This window comes from Ylistrum balloti, unplaced genomic scaffold (genome assembly GCF_031769215.1).
Source record: "Ylistrum balloti isolate Yb309-2 unplaced genomic scaffold, AGI_CSIRO_Ybal_v1 Utg369646, whole genome shotgun sequence".
Lineage (NCBI taxonomy): Eukaryota > Metazoa > Mollusca > Bivalvia > Pectinida > Pectinidae > Ylistrum > Ylistrum balloti.
Window position 1 is genome coordinate 2123048 of NW_026781904.1, and position 22522 is coordinate 2145569.

Sequence of the window (22522 nt, forward strand, 5' to 3'; positions counted from 1 at the left end):
GAGGCACTGACCCCTGCGAGGCACTGGCCTTCTCAGCCTGAAACCTCTTCACCAGAAGTGCTGAGGCGACCGAGTCCTCCTTCATATCCTTCTGAACCCAAGGAAGAGCTCCCCTGAACAGGGTAGAGCCCTAGAAGGGGGCATTCAACAAGCGGAAACGGTAGGGTTACTGGACTGGGCGGAATTTCAGAACTGAAAACTGCCTAGCCAACACGGCATTGACGAGCAGAGAACCTGCAAGGCTGCCGTGTCCTGTATGTCGGCCGTTCTGTCTCGGATAACCGACACTCAGGCAAATCGGATACCCTGTATAGACAAACTGTCAGGAAGTCTATGTATGACAGAACTTGGATGGAGAGGTGCAACATTCTCTCCATCCTGTGGTGCTCTTTGGGATCGAGCACCACCTGGTCCACTGATTTGCCGGGCCAGGCAGCCAGCTGTCTCAACTCCAGCTGTGCTGGTTGAGAGGCCAGCTGCCCATCATGTGTGGCATAGTCGGAAGCTGAAGCCTCCGACAATTCACCAACACCGAGCTGCAGACCGACAAACCCGAGAGCACGGGTAGAGAAGGAGTCCTTCTCTAAAACCGGAGCCCGGGCCGTGGCCAGAACCGAAGACATGATATTGCCTTCTGGCAGAGACCGATCTGAGCGAACGGAAGCCCGAGGAGCCACCAGGGAACCCAGAAGGATGGTGGATTCAGGCGCCGACGATGCTGAGGCGGTGGGCAAACCTCCGCCCTGAGAATCCGGGAGATGTTGGCCCGGAGGACCCGCATCCCAGAAAGCACATGCTGAGCCTCAGCTTCAGCAGTCTCAGGGCCATCTTCCCCTTGTGAACCCTCTTGGCCCAGGAGAAAGATGAATGACATCGTCTTCCTCTGCCGAGCCCGCACCCTCGATGTCCATCTCCTCCTCAATAGAGACCGAAGTCCCCTTGGGAGGAACAGGGGCCGCCAGAGGAGCCATCTCCGCAGAGGGGAACTCCTCTTTATGGCATTTGGACGCAGCGCGACCAACAGCTGTAGCTGTAGGCTTGGGTCGGAGACCCGAAGCCGACCCCTGGGAACAGGAGACCGACGGGTCCGCGCTGGAGGCGGAAGTCCTTAAGGTCTGGCAAACCTTTATAGGACCGGCCAACAAGGCCCCCGAAGTAGCAGAACATTGGGGGGATTCCGCACTGCTATAACATCTCCTAGAGGAGAGACCAACCCCTATGGGTTCCACGAGTGAAGACCCATGGGGTAAAAACCCAAACCCCTGAGGGAATGGGAACGGTCCAGCGGGCCGGGAGTGACCCCAGAACTGGCCAAGATGGCCTGCCTGAGTCTGGGGCTGGACATCCTGTCCAAAGGACCAGGATGAACCGCCACTCCCACCAGGTGGAAACCCAGACATGTACAGGCTAAGCCCGTAACTGCTGAGTAACTGTTGGTACCCAAAACCATCCGCAGGTTGGCCTGGGCGACCCAGGAATAAGTGCCCGCAGGCACCCCTACTCCCTGAGCCCGGGGGAAAGGGAGACCGGAAACCGGACTCCTGGCCTGAAGCCCCAAACCCTTGGAGGAAAACCCCCTGGGAAACCCTGCACTGGGAAATCTGGATTGGGACGGAAGTCCCAGAGCCAGAAGCCTGTGAGGGTGGGAAAACAGACCCCGCGCTGACACCAGGATTAGTGAACTCAAGTGTCACTAATCCCCGTAGCCACAGACAATCCTGACAAAAAGTCTGTGGCCCCTGAACCTATACCCGAAGGCACAGTTCCGGAGTCAAAGCGGCCCCCACCAACGACGCCACCTGGCGTGCCGAGGTCCATGAAGGAATCAGAGACCTCGACCGGAAGTCCCTTTCCGACGGTAACACCGCCGCCTATCGAGAGCTACCGGCCAATTCGACCCTTGACTGCGCCGAGTCAGGGTCGGGCTGCCCCCCCCCTACTCCAGGACGCACCTGGACAGGGGGAGCCACCCCCTGCTGAAGGGCGGAGCTCGGTGGAACGAGAGCACCCCCAGCAGGAACGCTCTGGTTCAGAACTTCAGGAGGGAGGTCTTAAAAAGCTTACTTCCCTTACCGGAAGAAGAGGACGAATCCCTCTTCCGGCGGAAAGTAAGCTGGAAAGGCATGGGAGCCTAAGCAGCAGACTCCATGTGCAAACAAAGTTCACATAGTGAGGTCTGGCTGTAATGTCGGCAAATGGGACAGGTATCATGGGGTTCCCATTATCTATAGAAATAGGAACATCCATGCGCTGACCCCCGACGTAAACCCGGCACCTTTATCCAGCATCGAAACAATAAAAAATTGTAACAATGAAAACAAGGATAAAAAGTTTTCTAACAATCAAAAAACTACGAACGAGATCATAAAACCTACCGTACGCAGCAAGATTGTACTGCAAAAAAAGAAAACGGTCGTACAAAACGGCCGACAAAGCAGCAAGAAAACAATTTCAACTTCACGAAAATCCGAGTGACGAGACAAGTAGCCACTCACTCGAACACGCGGAGTAAAAACACGGCCGGAAACGAAGTTCTCGAACAATCAAAAAACTACGAACGAGAGCACAAAGCCTACCGTACGCAGCAAGATTGCACTGCATAAATAAAACGGCCGTACAACACGGCCGACAAAGCAGCAAGAAAACAAATTCCAACTTCACGCAAATCCGAGCAACGAGACAAGTAGTCACGCACTCGAATACGTGGAGGAAAAAAAAAAAAAAACGGCCGGAAATACGGTCAAAATAAACAAATGACAATACTTAATTTCACAATATAAGTTGGGAGATGGGTTTATAGACTACTAATAGAGTAACAATATACTCAAACGACAATGGCAGTACGAAGAGAAGGAGTAAGAAAAGCACAGCTCAGACACCTCCGCACTCGTCGGCAGCCATAAAGGTAAGAGGAAGGGAGATCACTCTGCGTTCCTGCCGTGATGGCTCATGGATCGTAGGGAGGGCGGGATTGTTTTTCTTTTGAATCTTTTGTTGTTGGGATACAAAGATGGGTGTAGGTACTGTATTTGCATACTAAAGTTATGGTAATTATTACTGAAATGAAATACTAAATATAAGAAGTAATATTTCTTTTTTAGTTAATTAAGACATAGAATTAGAGTTGACTATTAATTTTGATACTTGTAATAAGATGTGACATTACCAATGTTAATTCAGATGTCAAATTTGATATTATAATGCTTGATCAGTTTATCATTATAAATAAATAGTTATAATTTCTACAACTTTTAATCAAAATTAGCAATACAAATTTCAATAATTCATTTCCATTACTTGAACTGATACCAGAAATAACAGAATTATCTCTGCTGATTACAAGTAAAACAATTTCATAATCAGTTTTTTCTTAAGATTGAACTTATTAATGAGTACAAATAATATTAACCCTAGTTAGATAAAGATACTGCTTCAAATAGAATAGCTGTCTTAACCTACAGTGTTGTAATTAGTATATGCATTAATGTTAACCTGCAGTTAGTATCAGTTTAATCTTAACCTGCTGTGCTATAATTAGTATAAGCATCATTAGAATAGTTATAGGGGTACAGATCTACAGACAAATTTCATGCAACACAATTAATAGGGCAACACAAACATCTATAGGACAACACAAACATCCCTTGGGGAACACCTACAGTCATAGGACAACACTAACATTTCAATGGACAACACAAATATCTATAGCTCAACACAAATATCTATAGGACAACACAAACATCTATATGACAACACAAACATTTATAGGACAACACAAACATTTATAGAACAACAACAAAAACATACAAATCCATGTGCAATGTACACAAAACTACAACATGTACATACATATACTTCAATGTACAAAAAACTGCTACAATGTACAAAAAAAGTACCAAACAACTGCAATGTGTACAAAAACACACAAAGTTGCTACATTGTACATGCATATAAAACATACAAACTTTGGCTGTACCAATGAACTGAAACCCCAGTATACAAAGCATTGAATACACTATAGCATGATTAGACCAATGACAAGCTATTTAGTTACAAGTGTTACAGGATCTGAAGAAGTAGAGTTAACAGAGACCATCAGCACCACTACATAAAAGCATTAAGTACTAATTACTAGCACTAAAACATTACCTCATATGGCGCTCATACACAATTTTGTCAGCAGCACGTTTGCGCTCCTCTTCAGTGATAGGTGTTTCTTTAGAAACAGCTTTAACAGAAGTGGAAGGCACTTCCTTGGATTGGAGTGGCTGCGGTGGTGGAGCTGTGTGTACAGATGAAAATTTCTATAGAGTTGGAATTAAGAGTCAATGTATTTACGTACAATTTTATTGTGATATTAATGGTGGGGATTTGAGGTAATAGACCAAAATACATTAAAAACAAACAAAAGAAGCTACAGAAGTATAAACACTCAAATTTTATGAGAACAGTTAGGAGAATCACAATGGCAAGGAAGGACAAATGACCTAAAAATGACATTAATGTAAAACAGGAAATGTTCATGGCTTCTTTCTCTAGTGGCTTCAATCTAAAACATAATTTCTCACATATAACATAACTTATTCTTTCATCAGAAGTTTTGTTTATTGCATTTTATTCTTATGGTTTGTCTGTAGCCATCAAAATAGTGAAAAGTTTTACTCAAAGAACATCTGATGTTATACAATATCACACTGTTGATCTCTCCTGATATGGACTTAGAAAAGTAAAAAAAAAAGGTCATAAATCAGTTCTAATGATGCTAGCTTTCAAGAACATACACAAAAAACAAAAGAAACCAATAATATATATACTAACCTGCGGATTTCACACTTCGACTCTTCTTCCACGAGGCCAGAGTTTTGGACAACCCTGTTGGACCTACCGACCGTGTCACTCCACTCTCATTGGCTTCCTTTGACTTTGGACCTGGAGCTGGAGCTGACCCAGGCCGTTTTGATTCCGGTGGTGGGGTTTTCTTCAATGTACTTAACAAATCACCTTTATTTGAGGTCAAAAAGTCGGCCAGACTGACAACACCACCTGGTTTGGCTTTCCCCGCTGATGGGGCTTTGGGTACCTCCTTCATCACTTTTTTACCTCCATCCTTCTTTGTTTGTAGGGCCTTATTCAGGTAGGTTCCTGGTACCTTTGGAGCTGACTTCTTTTTCCCTGTTTCAGGTTCGTCAGAGACTTCAAACATTTTCCGTCTTTCACCAACCTTGTTGCCTAACCTTGTGTCTTTGCCGGGATCTGATGATTCAGACGGCCTGGATGACAAGGTCTGTTCAGTGGATGTTCTGGCAGATGAAGAATCAAGAGATCTAGCTACATGAGACTCTGATGAATTCCTGGAGGAACCAGAATCTACAGAACGTACAATGATTGGTTTAGCTGATTTCTGGTTATCTGTGGTGAATTTTTCTTCCTCCTCATCCAACAGTTTTGACCAGGAGACAGGTGGTTTGCTTGGCTCCTGTTGACTACTGAATTTCATGGCTAGAGACATAGTGGGACTGACCATCACTGGTACAGCATGAAACAGCGTTTCTGACCCTGAGTCACTGCCAGTGTCATCACTCTCCTCAATGGGTGGTGGAGGTGGAGCATAATGGGGTGGAGATAATGTCCGGGCAGTGTTTGGACTATCATATGACTTGGATGTAGTGAAATCTGAAAAAGACCCAATCAGTTTGTAGGTAACACAAAATTATAATAGGAAAACTTAAATAACCAATCAAAACCCTTGATTAAGGGACACAGAAATTAATTTTACCTTCAACAATTGTTATATCTAGACTTGCTCTAACTAATCTTAAGTAACAACTTTACAGTGATAATGTGTCTAGTTTGTTTTGGTGAATATATTTTATCTGTAGCAATGGAATCTTACTTACAAAGGTTTCTTGTGTAAATTGTATGACCTATTATGATGGGATTACCAATGCTTGCCCATTTCTATGACTTCCTGTCAGACTTTGAGCATGTATTTGTGACATTACCTGCAATATCATGGAAAGTGTCTTGTGTAGACTTTGAGTGTGTGTTAGACACGTCTGGGTCAGTCATGCTAGCTTCATGCTGCTCAAATGACAAAGTTGAATCACTACTGGCGGTGCCATGACTACTGTGGCCAGACTTCCGTGGGGTTTGGTTGAAGTCTTCCTGTACCATGCTGGTGTTGGAGCTTAGGGTGACTAGTGTGAGGTTTGGTTCCTCAGATATACCGGACTCGTAGCCAAGCTGTAGTAACATCAACAATATTTCTTATAAGTTATATACCCAACCCATAGCACAGCTGAACACATCAATACTATTAACAATAAACTGTATACGCCTCTCAGCCAAGCTGTAGACATCAATATTATTAACATGAACCTGTACATATATACATTACTCCTTGTTAAACAGTAGAGACATCAGTATTTATGAAATGTATACCTAATTCACAGCTAAGCTTGTAAGACACCAGTATTGTAAACTGTGTGTCACACCACTATAAGCTACCTCCTGATTGATATTTTAGACATTGAAAGTGACAACAGGACGATGAAAAGTTAAGACTAAGGGCATAATCTAAAAATATACACCATTTTTTTATTGAAATTTTCCTGCAGTCTTGTTCAGCGAATTTTGGAAAATTTTAGTGTTTATGTCTTAAGAATTTAGAGCTTTGAACAGCTGTACTTGCAACCATTTAGGTCTTCTAAAACATCACATGATTCTTATTTAATTTTAATTCATGAATGTTTCAAATGAGATGTTTCATAGCAATTAAGAAGTCTATTTCTGTATTTCAAAAGAGACATGTAAATTATTTTGAATGTTCTTTTAAATTACCTGATCAAGACTAGTAGCATCTGCAGCTGAGGGCTGACTGCTGGTTACCATGGTAGCAGAGTCCTCAGTGTACCTTAGTGGAGTCACATCAAAGCTTGACCCAGCAGTTGTTGTGGACAGCTTGTACGAGTCCTCTGTTGATGCTACATCTGAGGTGTATGCATGCTCCTGGTGACCATGTGACCATGTCTGAACACTTGGACGTTCTGAAGTTTCAGCATTATTCGTTTGGTTCGGATGTTTCTTTATCAGCTGTTTATGTTTGGCAATAATGTCTCTAGATTCTTGTATCAACGAATCCAGATTTGCAAACTTCTTTTCCACATAGCCATCTTCAGAATCTGGCTCAGACTCTGTATCTAAACTGTACTGACTCAGACCCTGTGTGGAGTCTGCCCCATGTCCAGATGGACTGGTCTTGTCCAAACTGTACTGACTCAGACCCTGCGTGGAGTCTGCCCCATGTCCAGATGGACTGGTCTTGTCCAAACTGTACTGACTCAGACCCTGTGTGGAGTCTGCTCCATGTCCAGATGGACTGGTCTTGTCTAAACTGTACTGACTCAGAGAAAGATCCTCTTCTGCCCCCAAGCTGTACTGGCTAAGCTCTGGTGCACTCTTCCCAGCCCTGCGAGATACATCAGAATAATCTGTATCCATTGATACCTGTGTCAGTGAAGACTCGTTCCGAGTGGTCTTACCTGTTGTGTCCAGACTAAACTGACTTAGAGTGTGACCCTGGGGATCAGACTGCTCCTTGCCAATTAGTGTAATCCCTTGAGTGTCAGACAGCAGGCTGTACTGACTGACCCCTGGGGGACCACCAAAGCTGACAGAGGATGGTACCTCTGTTGCTTGACTGGACCCCGATGAACTTATTGAAGGTCTTTCATTAAAAGAGGATGAAGACAAACTCCCCCACCCTTGACTACGTGGAGTCACCTGCTCTCTACTAGAATCGGACACAATGGAATGTCTAGAAATCTCTGGGGCTCTAGGAGCATCGGGTTTCCCTTGAGCAGTGTACGGGGTACTGGTATGTGTGTATGAGCCAGATTTGACAGACTCATTGTCAGAGAGTATCCGAGGGCCTCTACGATTCTCCTCTCTAAGTTCATCTCGTAACTGTATCAATAAACTGTCACGGTCCCGTCGAAAAGGCCCAAAATCTCGTGAGTTACGACCATGGAGTTCCATATCAAGGTAAGAACTGGAAGAGGATATGATTCCTTCACTTACACTGGAACCAATACTTTCACGAGTTCTACCGGTAGTGTCAATAGATGGCTGAACATCGGATTGGTCATGATGGCCAACAGGTGACCCTCTCACACCTGAAATATCAACATGACCTTCACTTGATGCTGCAGATGACCTTGTTGATCCTGAGCGGTCACTAGCTGGACCCTGATGAGAAAGTTCCTCAGCTAACCTCTCTATGGAGGACCGAGTCTTGTTTCCATCATCTGATGAGATCGAAGGCTTCTTAGCGAAAGTGTCCAGTGACATGGATGAGAAAGGTTTTTGATAGGTATGCGTGGGCTCTACTGAGAAATGCATGGCATCATAGCTCCTGTCTACCTGGAAAGGTTTCGGGTCTGGTAGGTCCAGGTAACCAGACTTACTATCTTCTTGTGACTTATCATATTCTGACAATGTGTGCTGACTGAGATCAGATGAATTTCCTCTCTCATCCTCTGAAGAAGGTCGTAATGATTTAAAATCTTTTTGGTTTGACCCTGTGGATGTTCTGTCAGGTTGCAGTGGTTTGAATTTCTCCTTATAACCAGAGAACTCTTCTACCCAGGACTTGTGGCTCTGGAATGATCCATTGGCGCTGTCTGATTTTCCTGCAGGTTGGCCAACATATCGGAATGCGTAGTTGTCTGAGGCTGGCTGAGACAGCAGCGAAGTATTGCTGTCATCAATTGGCCCTGCAAAGAGAGTTGGTTATGATCATCTTTCAAACTTAAATCAACTGGACCCAAATATGTTAACATTTTTTTTGCGAGTTTCACAATCCATTCGATAGCAGGTTTTACACCAGTATGACAATGCTGATATTTTCATCATCAAAGGATTGCATAACCTATTTTAAGAGATAAAGATTTACATAATGTATTACCAGACAAGTTCTTGTGCTTCAATGGTGAAAATTTGACATGGATAAATGATACACATTCATTTCAGATTTGACACCAAATAATGAACTTTGTTAGAGGCAAAATAAATAAAATTAATATGAATTGTGAAACAACATGAAATTGTTGAATGGTTTTATTGAACTAGGCAAATTGAGACTTATTATATTACAAGAATATCATACTTCAGCTTCGTTATATCATACTTGAGCTATAAAATATCATACTTGAGCTACAAAATTTATTACCAAGTAGAGGAAGCAAAAAAAACAACTGCAACTGTAGGTTGTTATACCTGTAGACAGTGAGGATGGTGACAGGGTGCCAGCAGAAAGAGTATGAAAACTGCCCCCTACAGCAGGACTGTGTGAACCATGTCTTCGCCCATCTGTCGAGTCCAGTGTAGCAAACACATCATTGGTCTGTTGTTTTAGTTTGTCCAGCAGTCCACTGTCCAGTTCCCGGGCCCTACTCATCACCTCTTCTATCTGGGAAGTATAATAACCAGACTCTCCAGCTGTTCGTCGACCAGTAGGGGTGGCAGCACGCTCCCTTTCCTCGGGTATTGTTGGTCTGTCAAAGTCTATTGAACGTTTTACAGTGGATGATGCTTCACTTGAAGTGAGACTTGGACGTCCAGAGGACAGACGGGCTTCGGAATATCTTGTACTGGCAGGTGTGTCTACCTCCTGTAAAGGAGAGCTCATGTCAACAAACAAACTATCGTACTGTTAAACTCTACACAATAATTATCCATCCAGGATATAATACGTAAGATAAGTTAGCTTAGCCCTAATACATATAAATAAGATTATATACATGTAATTATCTATTACATGACAACATTACAACACTGATATCATTGTTATAATGCCCATCACACATATTGTTTAATCACACATGCTAAAGCACCTAGCATAGATGTGATTGGATGAAGGTTTGTATTTTTTCTATTGTGATATCAAACTTCATAATTAATGTTATATCTTATATAAAGAATCTTTTTAGCAATACATTTGCTTTTATTTCATATGTGAAGAAACTTGTTACAAATTTACCTTTACTGAAATTTTGGGTGTTAAAATCTAAAATGTCGACAAAGTAGATAAAAAGAGCAAAAAGGAGTGCCTATTAAAATATATTGTCAATAGTGTTTGTATATTGACATACATCTCTCATCACAGATAGCACATGATGGCTACACTATGAAAAATGAGGGCATAACACACTTACATGTATGGTGCTGAGTTCATGTGGACGATGTGCAGCGAGCTGTACAGCTCCCCGGCTAGGTGGCTGGCCTGCCACAAGTTTCTCAGGGGGATGCTTCCCAGCAGGTGAATTGTCTGAACTCAGGTCAGATGTTTCCAGTCCAGTGGTATCCCCAGTCAGGGAGGTATCTGTAACAAACAGCACTCTCCAATATAACACAAACAATACTATCTATCACTGCAGAGACAAAAGCAACACCATTTATCACCACAGACAAAAGCAACACCATCTATCACCACAGACAGACAAAAACAACACCATCTAGGAAACATGATAACAACAACAGAAAAAAGGTTTCGTTAAGGAGGTACTGACCTCTTCCAGACAGATTAAGTGACGTATCACTCTCCTGGTTGATCTGTCGTTGAGCCCGAGACAGTTTGCTACGCAGGCGTTCCTGTTCTGCCATCAACTGAATTTGTCCGGTTTTATGTCTTTGTAGTATTTCCTCTTTTTGTTTTTGAATATCTCCTAATTGTCGCCGTAAATCTGCTTGTCTTTTCTCAAACTCTTGATTGCGACCTCTAGCTATCGTCAGAAGGTCAGAATCTGACTCTGAACCTGACCTTCGACCTGGAAGGGCTGGACTCCCTCGTTCAGTTGAAGATGATGATAGTGCTGTGTCGTCAAGATCACTACGACCTGTGTCACCTTCCTGAAACTGCTGCAGAGCTGTAAGGGGTGATTCCTGTAGAGAATCATTGAACGACAATGACTTTCTCACTCTGTCCATCTGTGATCCTTTACTAGCCTCGGAGCCCGGGATAGCTCCACCTTTCTCTGGTGGTATATCTCTACCTAGAAAACTGCTGGCCAAAGATTTTCCATTTTCGTGGGACAGTCTTGAAGCATAGTAAGGGTGCGATGCTAACTTTGACAACAAGTCAGAGACGGCAGATTTAGGAGGAGATTTATTACCAGCAGGTTCACGATGGCCATTAGCTTGTTGATATCCTGACTCAGACAAGATAGACATAATTTTTGACACACTAGGATCACTGCTGTTGACCTGGCTCCCTGACTTGTCACTCTCTGAGGATTTTAATTCTAACTGTGGAAATCTTTCCAATAATTCCTGACGTCTTTGTTCAATTTCAGCTCTTGTATCTGAGAGAATTTTTTTACTGTGTTCATGCCTCTTTAACAAATTCATTTGATATTCTCTTATCTTTTTCATTTGATCAGAGTGGCTAGTGTCTTTCCCCTCCCCTGGTAACATAGCACCAGACAGGGTGTGAGGGGCTGGGGGCAGTGACGAGTTTAATATGTTAGTCTGCTGTTGTCGGGCAGCAGGTGACAGATATGCACCAACAGGAAGTGGAGGGTAAAAGTCAGACTTTAAACCATTTTGACCTTTTGAAGGATGGAAGTCAGTGACCTTACCAGAATGACCTCTAGAATGATGCATTTCAGATGATAAACCATTCTGAACTTTTGATGTAGACACACTTGTTGGTCTGTCTGAATCCATCACAGGACGTTCAGTCATATGAGTGGGAAGTTCTGAAATTCCATGAAATCCAGGTTTGTCTTTGGCAAGATGAGCAACAAGGCCAGCTGAGGAAAGATTCACAGATGATGAGGAGGATGGAGGATCATGGCCATTCATTAGAAAGTCTGGTATCCCAACATTCCCTGCTGGTGTGCCAGACTCTGTTGGCTCGAGTATAGATTTATGGTAGGAATCCAGAGCTTTTAACTTTGCCTCCAGTTCTCGCTTCTGTTGTCTGCCAAGAGAAAAAGTTAGGTAAGATGAGGAATTAAACATAAAGCAATGTGTATAGCTTACTTCATTCTATCGTATGCTTTTATAATTACTCTGTCAAAACAAGCTTGGTGTTTTTTCCATTGTTATTAATACCTTTTGTGCCATCATAAATATTGATTTAGAAATGATGCCGCATGCTTACACATTACTTCATGACAAACTGGAGTCAATTAATGTAGAATTGTTTCTACAATATCTGAAAAAATTGATCACATTATATAAAGAGTCTGTTATTACTTTCCAATTTAAATGAGAATTATGAAACTTGATACAATTGTTGTAACTTCAGCTTGACATAGAAATAGAAAATTTCTTGATTTAAAAAAACATAAGATTCAACCAAATACACTGTTCAATATCAAAATATGAAACGATATTTCAAAATAACAACTTAAAAAAAATTAACACTTAATCCACCATTCTCTAACGCACTGGTAAAACTGCTGCACTACCAGCTTACAAACACATAACATTGCATAACCAATACATCAATGAAACGTATTTTTTAAAAGTGCATTTTTGAAATAATAATGCTACAAGGGTTTCTTTGGTACCATACAGCTATTTGTACTTCATCATTATATTCAATACTTAAAAACATAAAAAAGAGAAAGTTTGTTAGTACCTGTACTACATTTAAAAAAAAATATGGATAATTTTCACAATGGTACTGTAAAAGTGATGGAATATTTAAATTATCACTAGAAGTCCTAATATACACCATAATTCAGTATCAATGTGGAGTTGTATGTAATTGATATTGTTGTAACAGTCATTCCCAGTAGTGAGCAGCATCACATTATAAGACTTATGTCAACATCACTAATACATTTCTTGCAATACTCGCCAAGTGTCTTTGAGAATGTAGGTAAGTATGTGAGAAACCTCTTCCTTCCTGGGTGATATTTATATATTTAACAATACCATCCTATTTAGATCTGAATTTTGTTTGTTTGCTGGAATTATTGCCCTATGAACAACTAGGGTCATTTTGAGGCAGGGTCTCCTTGACGTAGCTGGTGGCTACCTCACTGAACAACATACAGGAGGCCCATCACATGCCATCCAGAACACTAAGGGTAAAGTGTCTTGCCCAAGGATTAACCCATGTTAGCACAAATTGGTCCATTTCTCAGCTTCCTGAGAAATTACAAACCACTATTGATAGGGGGTGTTGAACCACGCACCTCAGAACTTCACTTGTGGTTACTCAGGCCAACACTTTATCGTGATTCAACTATCACTGTCTGTTCATCAATGTGACAGCTGAATGAAAGTTGACACAGTAGACTGTGATGATCATGCTTCTAAACTTTACTACAAAGGCACGGAGGTATATACCAGCAGGGAGAACAAAATAACATTACTTTCCGTTGGCAAAAGACGCAGTAAGCAATAAAAAGATGAATATTATACTATAAACAAGTGAAATCGCACCAAAAATTTAATGCAATTTGAAGTTACCAGAAATATGCAACTTTAAACTGATTAAGTATTCAGTTCTGCATAGTATTTATAAACATGAATATGGCAAGAATCTATGAACAATGGAAAGATGATATACATGTATATGTTGATGAGAAACAGGCGATCTCTAACGCTGCATCTATGCAGGAGCAGGGAAATCAAATTAGGAAAATTGTAAAGTTGATCACTACATCTGGCATGATGTTATACTTACATCAGCTTAGTACCAGTCTCCATTAATTTGTAAATGGGACTGGAAAAATAATATCACTACATACACAATCTCTCCTGTCAACTTAAGTATGACCTTATATCAGAGGAGAATTCAGAAACACTCAAGTATTCATATCTCAACCAAGATAGAAATACCAAACTGTTTGACTCTTCACTTCAAAACATTCCTTCCTTTTACATTTTATTCTAATAAACAGAAGTTTTAATGAAAAAAGTGAGGTTAGGTGAAAGCTATATGTGTATTTGTTAAGCCATAATGACATTATAGACAAATATGGACAAAGGATCCTAACATTACTAAAACAGATGTAAAACCTGAGAAGGAATAACGACAGCGTCAGCAAAATTCTCAATCAGATTTTTGAGGCGTCTCTTTCTTTAAGAACCCAAAGACACACAAATTCACAAAAACATACAATAGATAATGTATAGCTTATTTATAATGAAATCTTCAATAACAGTTTCACTAATGACACCACTGTTATTGTACTATCTAATTTGTCTGCAGCACATTAAAACTTTGGAAATTAGAAATATTAGATAAAAAAGATATGGGAATATAAAGTCTCTGAATTTTAGAATCTATCATGCAAAGGTTCTTCACAACTTCATTTCAAACAGTAAGAGTTTAGACAGGAAGTCATCTGTATTGTTTGTTTTAGGATAAATGACATTATGCAGTATTTTGGACCAGACTGTCTGCTGTAATTACTTACTCGAGCGAGCGCTGCTGCTCCAGTATTTCCGCCACAGTTCTCTCCTCTAGTGGCTTACGAGGTTTCACTTCCTCCTCTGAATCCTGAAAAATAAACAGTTCACCATATTACATAATAACTTCATTAAAAAAACCATACTCCTATGGCATATTTATCTGTATCTCAAAAGCTTCCTCACAAGTCCATAACATTTTCTGTTTTAAGAAATTCAATAAAAATCAGACTTGTAAGTTATAATTACAACTGAAATATGCAAATCACCAAACCTAGAATATTTCCCGGAACAATTAGGATTACCTGTATATAGGGATCTGTCCGTCTGATTTTGGCTGCCATTTCCATAGGATGCAGTAAGGGAGCAGGTCCTTGTGAGCCTGGAAATGAAGTTCTTACATTGGGGGCGTGGCCCCTGGGATAGCCAGTGGATAAGGCCTGACCTCTCGGATCACCAGTGGAAATGGTGTGACCTTTGGGGCCTCCAGTGGAAGGGGCATGGCTACGTGCAGGGACAGGTTGCCGAGTACGCTTCAACCCATGGACGACAGGCTGTACCACAGACCTCGGGTGTTCTGTCTGTGACACCTCAGTGTCAGACAGGGAATACTCAGACAATGTTGGTGCTATAATACAAAATGAAAAACAAACATTAAAGATTAAAATACACTATCGTATCATATAAACTATAACCTTTTACAAACACATCCATGAAGAGAGCTCCAAATATGAACACCTTAACATGACAACTTAAATTCGTTAAATACTTTACATACATTACAGATACAAGTTTCACTGTATCTCTGTTTATATCTTACATCAAATATTCTGGTTTATTAGCTAGCTGCTTCCATTTCATTGTATATAAATGTATGTATTTCAGAAATATTTGTACTCTGTCTCAAAGTATTGAACTAAACAATACTTTAGCTAATTTCAGATTCTTTATGTTGTATGGCAACTATTGTGGATGCCCCTATTCAGAAATGTAGCAAAAACTGATAATATCCTAAAATTTATCTGTACAAACTTCAGTACATTTGCAGCATTCAAATCTCTGTCAGGACAATTTTTAAAGATATTGGACCAGGCTGTGTTTGGAGGAGACTGTTAATTGTATATAGTTTAAGGGTAGTATACCTTTGTCAATGCCATTTTCCTGGTAACCGTTGGAGACTGGGGGTTGGCCCTCCCGTCCCACCTCTCGGATATCCCCCACTGATTTTGATACCCACTCTTGACGTTGAGTCTTGATTTTGTCCATCAATTTCCTAAGTACTTTCTCTGTAATGAAGACTAACATCATCACCAAATCTCCTGAATATTACATAAATGTCCTAGCTGAACAGAGGAGAATGTAGCATGTATATCAGCTCATACATGAACAAAATATAACTGACAAATGACCTGTCTAAGTTGTAGTTTATGATTTTGGCAAAGTTTTTTATTCTCTATATATATAAAAAAAACATATTTATTCAACTCTGACATTTAATTTTTCTGGCATCATGAACTTCCAAAAGTGAAAAAAAACCCCAAAAAACCCAGATTTAGAATTACCTGGTTTTTTGGCTGGTAGTTTCTCGTTAGCTTTCCTTGGGGTGTTAGTCATGTCCTTAAGGACTGAAGGCACAGAGCCTAGAGTTGGTTCAGGAAGATGGGAGTCATCCAACGCTGACACCTCCAAGGACTCGCTGGTTGAGGGTGTCTCAGGGGGAGGATGGGGGTCCAAGGCCAGACTCAGGTCTCCCATAAAGTCTGAAACATCATGACACCATTAACAGGTGGCCACTGTTCTTCTTAACTATTTACTGAAGACATTTCCACCTGTTTTTCCATTTTGTCAATAGGATCAAAATATATAGTAGCTGAAGATTAAGCTTGAAGATGAATTACATATTTTTAGAGAAAATTCAACACTTTGCAAAGTGTTCAGTGAAGGTGCAAAAATACCAAGGACAATTTTTTCTCATATACACTCTTATATAGTTTGAATTCAAGAAAAACAAAAATAATTTTTGCTGAAGGATGACAGTTAATGGAACACTTACTGGTTTCTGCCATGTACATATCCTCAAAGGCTTCCTCCATATTTTTCTGTTTGTCTTCTTTGTCTTCAATGCGACAGTAAGGTGGCTCGTACACTTGTTTCTGTTTAAACAATTATGTAGTTTTAATACAATTTATAAAAGTACATAACACAAATACTGTATATGTTTAACTATGTACCCTCTCATTCTAGCAACAGACTTACTGGTATGTTGGCCACCACCCTCTGTCGTCGCTCACGGTCAGCTCTCTGAAGGTCACTCAAGTCCATCAGGATATTATTGTAGTCCTGTCCATCACAAAAAATAAAATTATATAAACAAGTAGACAATGCAACATTAACTCATTATCCTGTCTTCTCCTAGATATATAATGTGTTCTTATTCTACTTTGGTACTTTAAATTCATGAAGCTCCATGGGGTGCATTTTTCATTGTTTTTTGAAATAGGGTGGTCGAGTGGCACCTTGGTAACCCACTTGCCTTACGCCTAGCCATCCAGGGTTCGGTTCCCAGAATGGAGGTGTAAAGGTATGGAGTAACAAGTCTGATCATGTGGGTTTTCCCAGGGTACTCTGGTTTCCTCCCACAGTAAGACCTCTCACCTGCTTCTGTCCGGGCCAACGAGAGTGATTAATATGATTTGGAAAAACTTGTTTCGCAATTGTTATAAAATACAGTTTACTTATTTATTTTATTTATTGTTTTTTGAGAAACTATTGTAGCATGAACACTTATTTTGTGAATGAATAAATAAATCTCCTTATACTAATATTCCTTTGCACATGAATGCATGGATTAGGATTACTGACAAAATCAAGGAAAATAAAACACCCTCGAAAATTAATGATCTGACAGTAATATGATAGACAAGTAGAAATAACAGTATTGGTAAGTATATTACAAATCACATTCACTAAATGATCATTTAAGGTAATGGATAAGAATATTGTGATATGTTTTAAGCTTATGAGATTGTGTACTTTCTTTACTATCTGACCAGGTCTCTACTTACATGACTAAGGAGTTCTGCCTCTAGAGCTTTATTGTGACGGACCCTGGCCCGTGCCAGGCGGTCATGGTGTAGACGAACTAAGTCCTGATCCTGTCCCTTCATTCTGATCTCTTCCTCCTCTGCTGCCAGCCGTGCATCCTCCTAAAATACAATCACAGTGTTACGGTCAGTAAGAGCATTTTGCCGAACAAAATGAAAAAAGTTCATGTTATAATTTTCACTCTGTAGCGAGGTGGATGATATAATAGAACTAGCAACAAATATTCAGTTTAAGATAAGACTTACAACAGGATTTGATTTAAAATTGAAACAATATTGTTATCTATCAATATTTCATCTTAATTATAATATCTAAATATTGAAAAAATAACACATAATTACACATAGTTCATTATTATAGAGCCTAATTCACACATGATAGATTAGTACAGAGGGTGTACTGTCAGTAAAATTAGGACCGAAGTTTGGTGTTGATGTTGATAGTGTTACATTCATTTTGTGTGACACTGAATCTAACCTGCTCTGTGGGGCTAGCCTTGTCTACAGCATAGTCCTCCAGTAAATGGTAGTGTGTCGTGGAGAAGGCATTGGCATCGGTCATCTTTACTGACAACTCTGGGGATACAATCAGATATTGGTTAGTCTTCTTCACAATACCAGCTGTACACACTTAATAGAGACAGAAGTTATTAACTACACATCACTGACTATTCTAAAAACAGTACTCAAAAATTAATATCTTAGAAAAAATAGGGGCAGTGGGGATGGCGGGTTAATGTGAAAGTAATCATGTCATAGTATCCTTCCAATGAAATTTCTGATGAATAACAAATGTTGTGAATAATTAGGAGACCCAGGTGACGTTCGGCACTTACTTTTTGGGACTCCTAGATTTAAGACAGGGTCTGGAGGTGGTGCTGGTAAGGCCGCTATCTTTGATGCCCGCTCCTTCTCTGTTTCCAAGGCAGATTTCCTACAAAGCCATGTTAAGTGTTAGAATGGTGTGTCTTGTACAATTGTACTACTTGGTACACTCTAGATTATTGTCATGATTCTTGAATAATCATGCTTCCATCTGGATAATTAACCATTGATTCATAAAAACATTTTAATGTTATACTTTAACAACTAGTTCAGTTACTTGTTAGGATTTTGATGATCAGTAATACTTGAAAGTCATTTAATGAATTCCTCCCAGTTTTTATCTGACCCACAATCATGTATTTACCTGGCTGCAATAATCTTGTTTTCTTCATATTCCTGGTATATTTTGTCTCGTCTTGCCTTTTCCATGGCTGCCTTGCCTCGAGATTCTGCTCTCTTGTTGTCTATTTGTCTAACCATGCGACGCTCTTCATCCTGATCGACCTAGTTACAGACAAAACACAGGTTATTATGACAACAAGCAAAGCCCTGGACACCATGAGAGCAGAAACAACACAGGTCCCTTTGACAACATACATGATTTTTCCCAATGCAATCCACAAGACCTGTCCCTATCCCCGAGGCTCCTACATGTTCATTGGCCTTGAGACATTTCACTTGCTCCCTACTCCCTAGACACATATGTTATCCCTATCCCCTTACACACCTGGTGTATGTATGAAGAATGTGATCGCCACAGACAACTAAGTGTCCCCCAAGTCCCAGACACCTCTTTGATCTCCAAGTCCCAGACACCTCTGTGATCTCCAAGTCCAAGACACCTCTGTGATCTCCAAGTCCCAGACACCTATGTGATCTCCAAGTCCCAGACACCTATGTGATTTCCAAGTCCCAGACACCTATGTGTACCCAAGCCCTTGACACATCTGTGATCTCCAAGTCCCAGACACCTCTGTGATCTCCAAGTCCCAGACACCTCTGTGATCCCCAACCCACAGACACCTATGTGATCTCCACGTCCCAGGCACTTATGTGATTTCCAAGTCCCAGACACCTCTGTGATCTCCAAGTCCCAGACACCTCTGTGATCCCCAACCCACAGACACCTCTGTGATTTCCAAGCCACAAACACTTATGAGTTCCCCATGCCTAAAACACATACTTGTTCACCAGCTTCCAATTGACCTTGACCTATGCTGTGCAGACAGTTTTCATACTGGGCCTCTAGATGGCGCACTTTCTCTTCTTTCTCCTTTTCCATTTGGTTCTGTAAAATTAATTAATAAATAATACAGATTTCACCATATTTTTACAATGAAAAGTCTAATAGGTCTAAGTTTATTGCCAATTTGTTATTTTTCTGATATCTATAAATTTAAATGAGGGTAAATGCAAATTCATTGGAGTTTTTTTAAAACTCTACCATAAGAAGACTTTGTATGATAATGCATTGATGCTACTGTTGGTCTATGTCATTCATTTCTTACCATAACAATACTCAGCATAGCTATTCACTAAAGTTTGTTACTGGACACAAACCATCATCATGGAAGTCTCAATAAACAAGATTCAGAAAGTGGTAAAGGTTTTAACACATAGGAACCTGTCTTTAACTTGGGACCTCAACAACGATAATTCCTTTAAACTCAGGGTTTTTGAGAAGGAGACAATGGAAGAAAAAAGTTGATTTCAGATGTATATGATACCCAAGTATAATTTACTTTAAAGCAGGCAAGTTAGTTTCTTTTCTTTTTTTTTTGTATGACTTTTAAGATAAGTAATCTAACAGTGCAAAATAGTAATGAGAAACATTATGTAATGAATATTCATAATCTTAAAGCAGAAAAAAAATTTCACCTGTGATTTTTGATTTATCAGTATTTTGATCAGTGGTTTTACAGTTTCTAACAAAATGAATTATAGTCAATGTAAAACACAATACCTACCTGAAGCTCGACTGCAAGCTTGTGAATTTGTCTGTCTTTCTCCTGTCGGACAGCCTGGCGGATTTTGGCAGCATTTTGTTTGGCTTGTTCTCGGACCTACAAAGACAGTATAAGTCAGAATTTAGGGAATGCAGTTTCACCCACTTAACTTGTAGAGTGTGCAGGTGCTTATGTTGAATGTGTGGAAGATTTTAAATGATATAAGGAGTAATGTACATAAGAAATGAGGAGGAAATATCTGTTGTCAAGACTGGAGGTCATCATTAAAAAAAATTCAGTAAACTTAGGGCAATCAATTTTCAGCTCAATATCAATTTTAGACAAATAAGTGCAATAATTCTTTTGCACATTTGCAATAACTGCCATATATATAATATATATATAAATTAACTACAATTAGCACAATCAGATTTTGGTACCATTACAAAATGAACAAAATTACCAATAAAATATGTTTACAGAATATAATACATTTAAATACAATGGCTTTGAATTGGTTATAAATATAACTCACCTGTACAAGACGTAATTTGCGACGTCTTTCTGTCTCCTCCTTGATAAGCTGGGCTTCCTCATTAGGACTGAGACGGTACTGTCCTAATTTCTTTGTCTTCATCTTCTTACCTGTGTACAGGTAAGATAAACTTTTACTCATAAAATTGCAAACAGGAATTCATGTAAACATAATAAAATATCTATGACATGTTTAATGATATCTATAAATAAGTATGTAGGACTGCTCTGATACTGACCCTGTAGAAACATTTCAGTGAAAAACGTCTCAAAGTCAACAAAAGTTATGATATTGGGATATTTTCTTAGTCAATAAAATCATCTCTTTTACTTACAATAACGAGGACTGTTTAACTATTGTAAGGTAAAACCATTCGAAAGCATTACAATCAGTGAAACTAATCAATAAATAATCAACGGTATCACATTACTATCACTAGTTCTCATACATTTCTAAACAGTGGGTCATTTCTCCTGCTTTAAGGTATTTTCCAAGCTGGAGAAAGTTAACATAGAAATTCATAGGGATTATTATAGGCTAGGTGACAATACATTATAGAATATTTTTCCTTACCAGCTTTTCATGGTCATAATCTATATCTTCACATTGCAATCAGAACAAATTATACGCTTACATACTCGTAGATAGAATATTTCTAGTGCTTCATCATGTTCATTTGGTTACTGCCCATTTCCAGTTATTATCAAAGGTCTCCCTCAAAAATTTTATTAGCTTTTCAGTCATGTCCCATTTTCGTTAATTCTGATGCATATTGTTGTACTGAGAATCATAAATTTGAAAGGAATTCAAGTTATCTCCACTAATCCAAATACAGAACATTGGGCAGAAACATTGTACAGAAAATGTTATCTAACGTCTGTATGGCAAAGTATATACATGATACTGATACCACCACACACACTGGCAACTGGTCGAAATCAATTCAGTACAAATGTATAGGATATATATATCACTAAGTGCTAGGCAGGTCATAGTTTGATGTACCAGAAATTATATCCTTCACAAGTTTTAATGCTATAAAATGTTTGAATTGGAGAAATATGAAAATCATATAGCTGAAGTAAAACTACTGAATAGATATACTAATGTAAACTAAACATGAAAAAGGAACATGTCATTCTGGTGCTGAATGAAACTCTAGCTATGGTAGGGATTTTCAGGGAAATCCTTTTTACCTGTCGTTTTTAGATAGTTCAGGTCTACATGTTAATATAATCACAATAGTTTACCTATACATCCTGTAATAAGCCTAGAGGGTCAAATTCTGGGTCAAAGTCATCAAGAGAGCTTAATACAAAAACATTTGTTCATAATCTACTTATCTACTGAACAGCAATAGATATTGAATGGTTACCAGACATGGGCTTATTGACAGATAAATATGGTATATCATACCAATAAGTCATTAACAGTAATACATATGGACTGTTTTATTACCAGACATGGGCTTATTGACAGATAAATATGGAATCTACATCATACCAATAAGTCATTAACAGCAATACATAGGGATTGTTTTATTACCAGACATGGGCTTATTGACAGATAAATATGGTATCTACATCATACAGATAAGTCATTAACAGTAATACATATGGACTGTTTTATTACCAGACATGGGCTTATTGACACATAAATATGGTACATCATACCAATAAGTC

The 22522-nt window shown here is 39.7% G+C and overlaps 1 protein-coding gene across 1 annotated transcript; it reads right to left on the bottom strand.

The window, feature by feature from the left end:
• Window positions 1-4145: 4145 nt before the first annotated feature.
• LOC132555327 (centrosomal protein of 295 kDa-like) lies at window positions 4146-20942 on the bottom strand. The gene is made up of 20 exons (XM_060219684.1): window positions 20841-20942; window positions 20327-20422; window positions 19543-19647; window positions 18724-18863; window positions 18371-18468; window positions 18013-18110; window positions 17496-17636; window positions 16687-16770; window positions 16484-16583; window positions 15993-16190; window positions 15573-15716; window positions 14736-15058; window positions 14439-14521; window positions 10569-11980; window positions 10215-10381; window positions 9277-9670; window positions 6841-8774; window positions 6003-6243; window positions 4819-5673; window positions 4146-4282 (listed from the first exon to the last, which is right to left on the bottom strand). The coding sequence occupies exons 1-20, from the start codon at window positions 20940-20942 to the stop codon at window positions 4146-4148; spliced, it is 6852 nt and encodes a 2283-aa protein (XP_060075667.1).
• Between the last annotated feature and the right edge of the window lie 1580 nt (window positions 20943-22522).

Bases quoted from the DNA above. Each gene is read 5' to 3' on its own strand.
- LOC132555327 (XM_060219684.1), bottom strand. From the start codon at position 20,942: ATGAAGACAAAGAAATTAGGACAGTACCGTCTCAGTCCTAATGAGGAA. The intron at 18,864-19,542 runs GTATGTGTTTTA...GTCTGTAACTAG, and splicing joins AATTGGAAGCTGGTGAACAA to GTCGATCAGGATGAAGAGCG. The intron at 17,637-18,012 runs GTTAGATTCAGT...ATTGTATTTTAG, and splicing joins AGGCTAGCCCCACAGAGCAG to GAGGATGCACGGCTGGCAGC.